Genomic DNA, 12864 nt, shown 5'->3' on the forward strand with positions numbered 1-12864 from the left:
TTTGTTTGTAAATTTTTTGTTTGTAAATTTGTTTTGATGAACGCATATGGATTTTAAAATATAATAAATATATAAATGCAGTATATAATAGATACCTATTCGTAACATATTATACATATTACAATATATTTTTATTTTGTTGGTAAAATGACTCGAAAAGCCTCGAAACTCAAAGTGTAGAACTTGCGACTTGCCTCTCGACTTGGGACTTGAGGGCAATGACTTGGTCCAATCTCTGCCAAGAAACTATCCTGAAGGGAGTTGAGGAGCTGCATTTAGAAATTTAGAATTCGTGCTTTGCCCCCATCTTGTGGCATATACAGACAATTATAAAACTTTTTAGGGGGCATCTAACTACGGATATTCACTGGTCCTGGTCTTTATCCCTGAATTGCTAATTAGTTGAGGAGAACCACCCTTTCTGTGGGAGCAAGAATTCTGTTGGGGATCCGAAACTTAGTTCTCTCAATAAAATGCGTGTTTTTCTAATTTTTACATTGTGTTTATTTTAAGGCATTTCAGTATATTCTGTCCGTCACAATAATCAATAAACAACTGTAAAAACTGGAGCCTGCTCATTTATTTTAAAGAGCGAAAACTTACAAATTCAGCAGGGAAATAATTATTTCCCACACTGTAGTAGTCGTGTTGTTGTTAGGATAGTGATTTTATTGTTTTATAATAACTAACTCTCCCTCAATTAAACTCAATAGTTAATCATGTGATGTAGTACCCGCGTCTTACACTGGCTGGAGCCAAATATCAAGAAACATCCACACTTGCCTTTCTCTTTGGATGCTGGTAGGAGCAGCGAGTAATTACTGGGCTCAATGCTGCATCAATTATTCACACTTATTTACACGCAAATAAACAAACAGACGAATAAATAAATAATGGAGCACCTTGACTGACTTCAAACTTTTTTTTAAAATTTTTTTTAGAAAAACAAAACGCTTCACGCATGATTCACTTCCACTGTGTCACACATGCAAAAAAAACAAACAAAACAAAAAAACAATAATCAGCTTGTGAATCCTATTTTGCAAAAGTCTGGAGGCTGTCTGCTTTCATTTTGAGCATGAGTGAGGAGTGTGTGCGTGCAAGTGCATATGCGTATGTGTGCGTTGTGGCCAGATATCTCCATCTAAACCCCTGCGCTATAATTGAAATGGCGCATTTGGCTGCGGGCGGCCTGTGAGGGTTGCTTTCTGCTGCGGCGTGCATGCACGTCCGTGGACGTCATTTGATTTGAATGGCCGAAGGGAAGTCTGTGTGTGTGCGCGCGCGTGTGTGTGTGTGTGCGTGCGCGCGCCCCGTTGCAACAACAACCACATCATCATCATCACCATCATCCACTCCAGACATTTGAGGCGAAAAGCTGGAGAGGAAGAGGAGGACTTCTCGGATGCTGCGTGTTGACTTTCTCAACAAGTTCTTGTCGGCTGTTCATTAGCGCGCAGGAGACGATGGCTGACTGGCTGACTGGCTGACTTTGAACTTTGGAGACCTGAACGCCTTTAGCTAGAAGTCACCTCTGGAACTATTATCACATATATTTTTAAGATCTGTTTGTCCCTTTCCTTTTTTTTTTGTTTAAACTTTTAGTGAAGGCAAACGTATGCTTCCTTTTTGTTGTTTATTTTTCTTTCCGGGATAACACAAACACGTGCACGCGCACACAAATATATAAGATAAGTTCCTTTCTGTGCAGGCGTAATTTATTATTTTTTTTAGTCTGAGAAGGGAGGAGGTGAAGAAAGAGGAGAGGAGGAGGAGGGGGGGGGGGGGTTCTATCACGCTTTTCTTTCCCTGAGAAAATTGCCTTGGCGAGAAAGAGGAGTTGAGCTAATTGTAGCCTAATCCCTGGCCCAGAGGCGCTCGGGCAGCCCGGAGCCACATTCTTCTTCTTCATCCCTTTCTCCTTATTTTCTTCTACTTCTGGAGTCTTCTTCTTTTCTACTCCTAATAAAACGACAGGAAGACTCATTTAAAGAAGAAGGAATAAGACGAGGGGGGAAGGAAGGACGGAAGCTCATCTCCTCGATGTTCAAGGTAAGCAAGGACGCCTCCTGTGTGCGCTTCTTTCTTGCCTTGTCTTTCTTTCTCGCTCGTTTAGGACGCACGCATGCTTGACGAGCCAGGGTCGAGCTGCAGCCAACGCATCACACTTTTGCATTCTTACGTGCGCGGTTTCCCCGCAAGATTTGTGTGTGTGTGTGTGTGTGTGTGTCCCCTTCGCTCCGATCTGGACCGACAAGCAAATATTTGAGCGTTTTTTTTTTTTTTTTGCTGTTTTTTTTACCCACTGGACTCCTATCTGGACTCGCTGTCTACCATGTTCGAAACGGTAATTGCGACGCAAACGACGGTTTGTTTTGTGCAACATTACCATCGTTTTTCAAACCGCTGTGGAAATGTCAGAGCAGGAATATAGTATCAATAGTAAGACGCCATGTTGAACATTTCTTTTTTTTATGCATGCACGTTGCACCAAGTGCTTTATTTAATTCTAGCTATTTTAAGGCAGGGTTTCCCCCCTGAAGTTGGGGACTCCAACTCGCGTCGGAATGCATTGCTTTAATGCTGTCCTTCGCACATAAATTGTGAGCCTGCTTTTGATTATCATATTTATTATCAATAACATATCCAACATCATTTTAATATGAAAACCTTCAAAATTGACCCACTTTGTGTAGCGAGTCTCAGTTTGAGAACCCTATGTTATAGGGAACAGTGCAGGGAAACTGAAATCTTATGTTTTTAATTCATTTGTGTCTGTATTTTGATGCCAAGACTCCGAAGGTAGTTGGTTGTTCCACAGAGAAAGATATGTGAGTATCCCCCCCCCACAAAAAAAAAACTTCTCCAATCTCCATTTCCCAGGATTTGGAACGTAATCCCATCCTCGTGTAATCGTATTAGAGCAACATGATACTCCAAGTGAGGCGGGCACCACCCTGGGAATTAAAAAAAAAAAAACATTCACTTAAGGCTAAATACTTTTAAGATCATAAAATCCCCCCAAATTGTGCAACAACAAGCTGATCAATTGTGTTGATTTAGTGATGGGTGAAATGTGCTTTTTTGTCTCCTCCTTTTAAATGTGCTTTTAAGCCTGCAGGGAAGAAACATGTCAGCCATTCTAAAGTCACCACAAACCATGTGACCTTTTCACGCACGTGATCCCTGGCGTCAAGCGTTCACTTTAGCAGAACAAACCCCGAATTTCAGTTCTGACACCGGACCTTACGTCATGGTCCACTTTGGTGCTGAGCTGGTTCACCTTGTGGAAAATTACACATGAAGACATTAAAGAACTGAGCTCTTATAGTTTACAAAAGGATCACTTTACAATAGTATGTTTCCCACTGTTTGTAAATACCCTCTTTGCACTGTTAAATAGCAAAGAATGGCAGTTTTCAACATTTGGTGGTGGCTCACTATTAGGTAAATTCAAACTATTTGACACAATTGATAGTCTATTCTAATCAAGCCATGTGGTCAGATAGACTTAAAGGAGCAGTAGACATATCATCATAACACAGTCACTGCCATTGACGGCTTTAGAAGTCAAATATCCACGTTAACTGGGAAGGCTGGCAGTGAATGAGTTAATGAATCCTTTTATTATAACACACAAATTGGTAAAAACGGTAGTAATGGGTTACACATGGACCACTATTTAGCAAGCAGTAGGGTTTAACAAACAACTTGAAAACCAGTGGATAAAGTGTTTGTAAATCTGTAATGAACCATATTTTATAACCTGGACACCACACACCTCAGCTATTTGTTGCAGCCAATCAACAAAGAAAGCTAATGATAGTAATTAATAAGCTTTAAATAGTCTTTGAAAATGGTGGAGTTGCCCAATTAAAAAAACAACAACATTGTGACATACTAAACTCATTTTCTAGGTTAAAACGTTTTGATTTTTTCGGTTTCTTTCAGTGGGTGCCATGTATGTGTTAATATGGGTACCCTTAATGTATGGTGTGGTGTGGTAGCATTTTATTGTCAGTCCTCAACGTATGTGGAAAACACAGAGGGCCAAAATTACTTTTCCAAGAACATAATTATGTTTTGAAAAATGATTTGTGTTACTTTGCCAAAAGCATGCATGCTTTATTGTTATTTATATGGCGTGTTGGCTTGCTGGTGGCATTAACTTGCTGCTTTAATGCCTCCTTTTAAGTAACTATCACTCGGTGTACTCTGACACAGTAGTTATAATGTGTTCCTTTTCAGATATTGCTCCTAAACAGGGATGTGATTACTCTGTAGGTACAGTTTGTGTCTGTGTGTGGGTGTATGTGTGTAAGTGTGGAAGCTTAGACCCCCCCCACCCCTCTCACTCCCACACTGGTGTGTCTGGGTGCATCACATCTCTCCCATCATGCGACCTTTAATTAGAATATTGCAGCAGCAGTTTGTTTTATTCCCCTAGAGGCTGACACCTAGCATCCCTCCCTCTCCCTCTTTCGCTCTCTCTCACTCTCTCTTGTCTATCTGTCTGTCTCCCTCTCTCTAATAAGCATCCTCCTCCTATCCTCGCCTGCGGTCCTGAGCCAAAAGATCCAAACATACTTAATTAGAGGCGCCGCGGTGTAGTAATACGGAGGCGAGGGGAACGCGACCAGGCAGTCATGGAAGTGATCTGATAAGGAAGGATATCGTCTTGATTTTTTGGGCACTGTAGGATCACTCTTCCTCCACCATTCCTCTATCTTCCTCCTCTTCCCTACCTTCTCCTCCAATGGCTTTTTTGTACACTTGCTTCCAGGAGGGGCGAAGCATGTCGCGGCTCTCTCTGACCCGGTCCCCGGTCTCCCCCCTTGCCGCCCAGGGCATCCCACTGCCGGCGCAGCTCACCAAAGCCAACGCGCCCGTGCACATCGACGTGGGCGGCCACATGTACACCAGCAGCCTGGCCACGCTCACCAAGTACCCTGACTCAAGGTAAAGGAACTCTTATGTCTTTATTGTCTGTCTACACCTGTCCAATGAATAAACCTGTTGTAAGTCAATTGCCAACATGCTTTTTGAGTTACTCTGCATAAAATGACCAACATTCCTGAAATGTAAATACCATATTTTTGTGAAACCTCCTAATTTAAAGCTGAAAGTCTCCACCCTAATGCTTTTATTTCAAATTCACTGCAGTTGGTGTATAAAGTCATGATGATAGCAACTCCGTCATTATCCAAAATTCTTGTGGCCCTAACTCTTCAACTTTTGAGAGTAACAACTTTTCCTTGTAAATCACTAGTTCTTTCCCTGCATCTTACATAATTTACGTTGATGTTGAATGGCCAGCAGTGGCAATCGTGTCGCATCTCCACTTTTGTGAGAGTTGATCTAAGGCGTCCTTTTAAAAGGCAAAACAGTGAAAATGTTCATTCGTAAGCTCCTGCTGCCTCTAGCGTAGTGGTCACGACACAGTTTTGGGGACTGTAATTCAGCATTTTATCTTTAAAAAGATTTTCTTGTGTGTATTATTTTGTAGATTTTTTTTTTTCATGCGCTTCACAGTTTCTAAATGGACCAGTGTTATAAACAGTCAATTCTGTCTTTAATAACATAATAATGGTCAATTTAGAGAGGTATCAAGGGAACAGCATTGTCTGGATCAGATCGTGTTACACTTCCCTAAAGGGAAATGCAGCGTTGTAACTAATGTCACAGCACAACTACTGTTGTCAACAACTTGAAAAAGAGTGAATGGACAGATGGAGTGTAAAATATGGGTGGAGTGGACTTATGCCTTTTTTCATATGACTAAGAGTAGTTTGTAGTGGTCTACAACTGCACTGCGTCACACTGAGAACGGTTTCTAATATTTTTTGCCTCTCCAATTGCTAAGTAAGATAACAACAATATTATATGAAAAAAAACTTTTAGCATGATGCGATGCAGTTCTACACCAACTCAAACTACAACCACAAAAATATACAGCATTGTTGTATTTGAAAAGGCAGTTTTTTTTAATACAGCTCTTAGGATTGTATTAGGTGTACCTAATGAAGTGTCCGACGAATACAGGTGTGCATGGGACAATGAAAGTGACCTGAGAAACTGCTTGCCTGGTTTATTTTAAAGCAGTTTTTGATGTTTAGTTTTCTTTGTTCTGTGTTTTTGTTTGTCCACTTTATGTAACGCAGCCTTGGGTTCCGTGAAAGGTTCTATTAAAATCCAAGTTGTTGTTATTTTTATTATTATTAAGATTATTATTAAAACATTGAGAAATCTTGATTCGGGTTCCACAAACAAGACTGTAAACTTACAAACAAAGATAGACGATAAAATATGAAACCCACTCCTCACATAGCTTTTCTTCACAGTCTTCAGTATCACCGTCAAAGTCCCATGCGAGCCTAGGTAAACACACACCGGGCGGGTTGTTAGAAAATCTGCCAAATTGGCTACAGGAAACAATCCCCCTAATCCCCTGATAATAAAAGGCTTGATACGAGCACAGTCCGCTGACAAGAAATCCCCAGACAGCTCCTCATTTTTATGTTAAAGGCAAAATAAAAGCTCATCTCAGACACGGATTGACGAATGTTGTTGCCATTTAAGCTGTTATGTCCCGCCCCCACCCCCTCTCCCCCCCGATACTGATATATTGTGCTTATGTTAATATAATAGGTTTTACGATCTTTAAGACGTTAATTTCAGATGGCAAAGCATATTAATGAAAGCATGTCTTTCTGTGCATCAGAACGGCATACGGAAAAGAAAGGGTGCAAGCTGAATTCCCTCAAATTCAAATGCACAAACAAAGGCCTCTATTCATTGTTGATAAATACTGTATAAATAGTCAATTGTCTAGCATCAATCACAGCTGTTTCGGGGATACAGACATAGCATCGCGCTAATTTAGCCATCCTGGGGAACCTCATTCTATTCACTTTGTTGTATTGTAATATAAAGTGGGTCCTCAATTCAGACGAATTTCTGTTTCTCCGGTGGCGACATAGCACAGATATGTAAGTACGCCGGAACAGTACGCTAATACAGAATTAAAGTCAAAATTAAAAATCTTTCAAAATAGGTCTCAGTGGGTGTTTTCTAAGACAAATCTAAAAGCAGCCGCATGTAAATGCGGAGCAACAAAACCGATTTTTACGAGTTTATGATTATGATGCTTTTCCAGCAGTGTACGACGCACGATAAATTAGTCTGGATAGTGCTGTAAGATCACGCTCACTTAGTGCCATTCTTACTGTTGTTCATTGGAATATTTTATATTTATTGTAATTTTGACTTTACTACGGCGTTCGCGCTGCACGGATGTACAAATTCAGATTATGGCACTGGTAGAAGGGTGGAACTCCGTCGTAAACTGAGGAATCCCTGTAAAGCGCTACATTACCAAATATTCTTCCTTGCTAGACAAATATCGTTCCTTGCCCTATGAAGCACTAAGATTCCAAATATGGCTCCTTAGCCACTAAAGGGCTATGTTACAAAATATGGTTCCTTGCCCTATAAAGCTCTATGACACGAAATATAGTTCCTTAGCTTCTAAAGGGCTGTTACCATGCTCCTGTGTAAGCCGACGACATGTATTCAAGTGTTGGTTTGTGTGCGTAGTGTTTCTACGTAGCATTGCCAACTACTGGGCTGGCATGCGTACTACAATGTTTTCAGATGTTTTCTGCAGGTCATTTGAACAACTTTTGCCGTTTATATATAAAACTTTTCCCGATTTTTCTAGGTCGTAGTTGTGTAAACAAACACCCAAGTGTTATACAGTGTTTGAATAGGACAGTTGCTTTAGTCGGCAGTGCGAGATGTTACGAAGACGTTTTTGACGGGCAAGCAAGCAAACAGAAAACACACACATAGTCATGTCAGAGCATTGTGATGGCTACAGGAGCGAGGGTGAAGATATGAGCGTCAGTGTTGCTTTGAGTGCTTCTTCCTCTCTCTCTCTCTCTCTCTCTCTCTCTCTCTCTCTCAATCTCTATATATATATATATATATATATATCTCACTCTCTCTCTCTCTCTCTCTACTCTCTCTCTTCTTCACACATGCGCCTCTGCTCGCTCGGCCCGTCTCTTTCTGTTTCTTTCTCACCCGGGATCACACACACACACACACACATACGCTCACTGTTGTCTCTCGCTTTTCCCAGCCTCCTCAGAGCACACTTGGCCTCAGGGCCCTACTTTCCGCTGGAGCCAGTGGAAGGAGGAGGGCCCCCCCACCCCCTCTCCTCCACCCTCTCTTGCCTCCCCCTTTGTGTGAATTAGGATAATGGCTGACAGCAGAAAAGCAAAACAATTACACTGTGGCGGGATCCAGAGAACGCCACGCATGTCCAGTCATCGTACCGAGTCCAGAAAAAGGAGAAGGGTTGGGGAGTGGAGAGTACCTAAAAAAGCATGGTTAAGGAGTTTCAAGTTGATGGTGACTTTTAATAGATCGCTAGCTAAATAATGCAGCGTGCCAAGAGAAAGTTAGTCTAGTAACTAATGTGCGGCTATCCGTCTTCCTCAGCACCAGGGCATATTAAGGGACAGTGGCCATGAAACATTGATGGCGCACTCTGTGAAGCTCTCACTTGAACAGAAGCTGAGGAAATTAGGGGCAAATGGTCCACACAGACAAGGGGAGCTATTTGGATAGAAGCACTTTTTTCTCTTTTCTGTGTCCATCTGTGATCGATCTGAAGTGGCATTGTGCATTCTGTTGCTTTAAATGCATATAAATGTCCCCCTGTCTCTCCAGTTACCATGTGGAGGACTGAGAAAACACTCTTTTTATTCATTTTGTATTCTTTGTCATTGTGTTGTTGTAGTCTTTGAAGATTTAAGGTGCTTTTTACAGAGCTATGCTGTTACGAGTGATTTTCCGTAGCAGCAAATCACAAATACTTGATAAATTGTATGCAGGGGGGACTTAACCCATACTACCTATGCTAAGGCAATAATAAGGTCATAATTTTGGTAGATATTTGTCAGAAAAACTCTCGATAGCAAAAACAAAACAAAAAGATTGGGGGGCATGCTCAAGTGAAAAACAGTAAGTACGGCGGTAACTGAGCAAGACTTCTTGTGGGGCGTAACGTAACCATGTCTTCACTGCTGCGCAAACTAGTTCATTGCGTGGCGTTCATAACCTGGAAATATCATCCTTACAGCAAATATTTGTATGAAAAAATACTTTTTGGCCATAAATATAAAAGCGTAAAATGAAAAACAGTAAGTGCCTTCTTGCACTGTCGTATGCTCACGCCACATTCATAACCTCGAACAGTCATTAACCAAGAACGTGCTGCACTTTTAATATAATAATTGAATACTATGCAGTTATTTGTCCCCCAAAATTATGTTTGGTGATACATAATGGTAATATAATTATTTGCACTTACACTTTTTTACTATGTATATATTATCATGCTGTTTTGCAGTAATGTGGAACTGTACAGAATTAGTTCTAATATTATTTCTTCATTAAAAAAAAAAAAAAAAAAAAATCATCCAGGGTTCCACCCTATTTATTGCTGGACCCCAGGCTGCAAGACCCCCCTTTGTCCAAATCTGATCTAAATAACAATGTGAATATGTTAAACTAGTCGGCATGAAAGTATCAGTAAGGAATAATTGGGCTTTTTTTCCCCTCTCTAGGGATCCCCCTCCAGTGGTGACATGTATTTCATTTCTCAGCTACTGTGGTAAATACAAATTAACAGTGATAAACTTAAAGCATAATGAGAAGCTAAAGTACAATATGTGTATGTGCTTAATGCAGCCAAAACCTGCCTCCGTTGTAACAGCATACAGTTTACGAACGACCCGGTTTACGAATGATTCAGTTTATGACTTTTTTTTTTTAAAAGAAAAATTACCTCGGGTTACACACTATTTTCGATTTACAAACAGTCTTGGCATGGTTCTGGAAGGCTCCGAACTTTGTGCTTTGTCTCATGCCACAGAAACATCGTTGGCTCCGTGCTTCAGGTATCTTTGTTTTTTTTTTTTATGCCTAAAATGGCCATCACATCCCACAATGCAATGCAATAGCTGTGCCGCATTGTTGGAGGTGGTGGCCATTTTGGACTAGCAGTAACTGCAGTGAATGTAAAACATGTTTGTACCCAAAAAGGCAAAAAACACTGGACAGTGATTTGCTACCAAACCCACTGTTATTTCATCATAAATTGTTTTTTTTCACCTATTTCTATATTGCACAATATTTATTTTTAACCACACAATTACCAAAATAAGGCAAATATAACATTATATGCAGCTGTAATGGATTAATTGCATTTCCATTTTTTAACCGTGAGCGACACCAAGTGATGAGGAAAAAATCAGCATGTGTTCTGACTACTCTTATAGTGTGTGGTGTACTTCAGATGAGCAACACAGTACACCCACCCATCCATCCATCCATCCATCCATTTTCTGAGCCGCTTCTCCTCACTAGGGTCGCGGGCGTGCTGGAGCCTATCCCAGCTGTCATCGGGCAGTAAGCGGGGAACACCCTGAACTGGTTGCCAGCCAATCGCAGGGCACATACAAACAAACAACCATCCACACTCACATTCACACCTACGGGCAATTTAGAGTCTACACAGTACACCCACCTACACATAATGATGTCTGTCGTAGTACCAAGATTGATCTGTAAGAGGCAGTACGGTATCCAGACTGTCGGAAAATACAGGAGTTGTATAAGAAGAAATAGAAGAAGCTAGGCCAGCTCTCACCTTATTTAGTAATTGCTTCTCCATGTCATTTGTATTGTTGTGAATGAATTGGGTGACGCATTACACAAACACTCAACACAACCAGTTGCTCCTCTATTTGTGTCGGGCAACAGCGTGAGCTTCAGGTTTTTTCCTGATTGTCTATCGTTGTTTTTCACATCACAATCATGGAGTCTGTGGCTCGGCCGAACTCGGGGTTGACCACGCACATAAGAATTGTTATAAAATTCCGCCCAGTTATCGATATGGTTTTACCCCACTTAAGCAATCAAGTACGTCCTGGCCCATTGTGTGCTTCTGTATTTGTGGGAACAGTTTGGGGAGGCACTTTAATGCTCCCAGTGCACAAAGCAAAGTCCATTAAGGTGTGTAGATGAGGTTGATTTAAAAGAACATGACAAATCTGATTCCCAGAAGAGTGAAAGGGATCCAACTGTGTATTTTCTCAGAGTTCAATACTTTTTGTCCATACAACGTATGTGCAACACACTACCTGTTAAACCTCTCATCCAATTGAACAGAGAAGGGCAAACATGAGAAGGCCAGCAGAGAGAGCGAGAGAGTGAAAGAGTGAGTAAAGTGAGTGGAGGAGGAGGGGAAGGAGGAAGAGGCGTTGTGGTGGTGGTGGTGGTGGGGGGGAGGCAAAGAAAAAGAAAAACAGGCAGCATTTTAATTGCTTTTTAAAAAAGTGGAGATGAAAAACAGAGTTAGGCCGCAGGCGTATGGTGAAATTCTAGCTGGAAGAATTGCAAGACCATATGAGAAAGGAACACCTCGGGCCAAACAGGGAGATGAGTATTGGTTTTTTATAAAGCATTTTGCATCGATTTCCAGAGAGAAAAGCGAGCGAGGGAGACGGGAGGATGGAGACTGAAGAAAGAAAAGAAAGAAAGGAAGGAAGGATAGGAAAAAGAAAGAAAGGCCTGGAGAAAAAGAGACATTGTTGCTTCCACACACAGTCAAAGAGGAGGAGGGGAATTGTTGGGGTCAGCTGACACTTGATGCAAACGCTTTTTAAAATGTTGTCATTTAAATCAAAAGAGTTTACAAATAATGTTTTGTTAATGCTGTTTCTTTTGCTATGTTCCTGCTCCGTGTAATAGAATTTGAGGTTTTCACACTGGCGTGAGGGTCAACTCATTGCACAATTATGTTTTGTCACCCAATGGAGGAAGTGAAGCTGCGATGAGAGATCGTGTAAAAACAAAAACAAAAACAAAGAATATAACAGCACACAAAGCCTCTTTAATAGTTGTTTTGGAGTTAAAATGAAGGAAACTGCCAATTGTCTTGCGAGTGTGCGCAACCATTCCCTCTATTGTGCTAAAATAAAGCACATTTAGTGTGGCAATAACAAGATGAAGCATTAGGAAAAACAGCATCCCCAAGCAGAACATGAGAAGTAGTTTGAATTATTGGGGGAAAGAACATGTTAAACATTTTCAAAAATTAAATGGAGTGGCACTCGTTAGGGTACACCTTCATACTGTATGCCTGAATTGTGTCATTAAGATTCATGTAAAAAAAATGCCATAACATCGTGTGTCAACACACACAAAAAATCAGACAAACACATTTCTGCATATGTCGCCTCCTTGGTGGAAGTAATGTTTAAAAAAAGCACATATGCTATCTGCAAAAACGGAATATAGTGCAACCTCTAACGTGAAAATTTCTAAACAGGAAATAATCCAATTTTCACCTTCATAAAACCTTTACTACGTGTACAGCGGGGTCCTCGGTTTACGACCGTCCCGACATAAGATGTTTTGTGGTTGCAAGTTTACAAGGCAGTTTACTGTCTTACTAACTGTTTTTCATTGGATTATTATAATTTTTTTTAATTATGGCCTATAAGTGTTTTTCATACAAATATTTACTGTAAGAAATTATGACTTTCCTACTGCATTAGCTTTAGCGTTAGACTTGTGATAGACCACTACGGCACGTTCTGACTTTCGTACAAATTCAGGTTAGGACCCCACGTACAGCGGGGTCCGTGAAAAGGGAAAATTTGCAGAAATTGTCACTCATCATAATTGGCATAAAATCATCTTAAAAAAAACAAAACAAAACATGAATAAGCAAGAGATTAGATTTTAAAAAATCCCAGATATGGGGCTCCTTCAAAAAACAGAGGA

At 40.7% G+C, this 12864-nt stretch overlaps 1 protein-coding gene across 8 annotated transcripts in view; it reads left to right on the forward strand.

Annotated features, from left to right (window-relative positions):
* The first annotated feature begins 1092 nt into the window (after positions 1 to 1092).
* LOC133474145 (BTB/POZ domain-containing protein kctd15) overlaps positions 1093 to 12864 on the forward strand; it is a 47994-nt gene continuing 36222 nt past the window's right edge. For 2 of the 8 annotated variants that reach the window (XR_009787366.1, XM_061765526.1), the window contains exons 1-2: positions 2091 to 2347; positions 4784 to 4959. Coding sequence is in view for 7 of the 8 variants with exons in the window: in XM_061765526.1 (XP_061621510.1) it covers positions 2336 to 2347; positions 4784 to 4959 (188 nt within the window). In the remaining variant the exon portion in view is untranslated. Of the gene's footprint in view, positions 2053 to 2087; positions 2348 to 3912; positions 4696 to 4756; positions 4960 to 12864 lie in introns of those variants that run through there. The other 6 variants (XM_061765522.1, XM_061765523.1, XM_061765527.1 and 3 more) reach the window with 6 other exon arrangements.

Source organism: Phyllopteryx taeniolatus, chromosome 2 (genome assembly GCF_024500385.1).
Source record: "Phyllopteryx taeniolatus isolate TA_2022b chromosome 2, UOR_Ptae_1.2, whole genome shotgun sequence".
Lineage (NCBI taxonomy): Eukaryota > Metazoa > Chordata > Actinopteri > Syngnathiformes > Syngnathidae > Phyllopteryx > Phyllopteryx taeniolatus.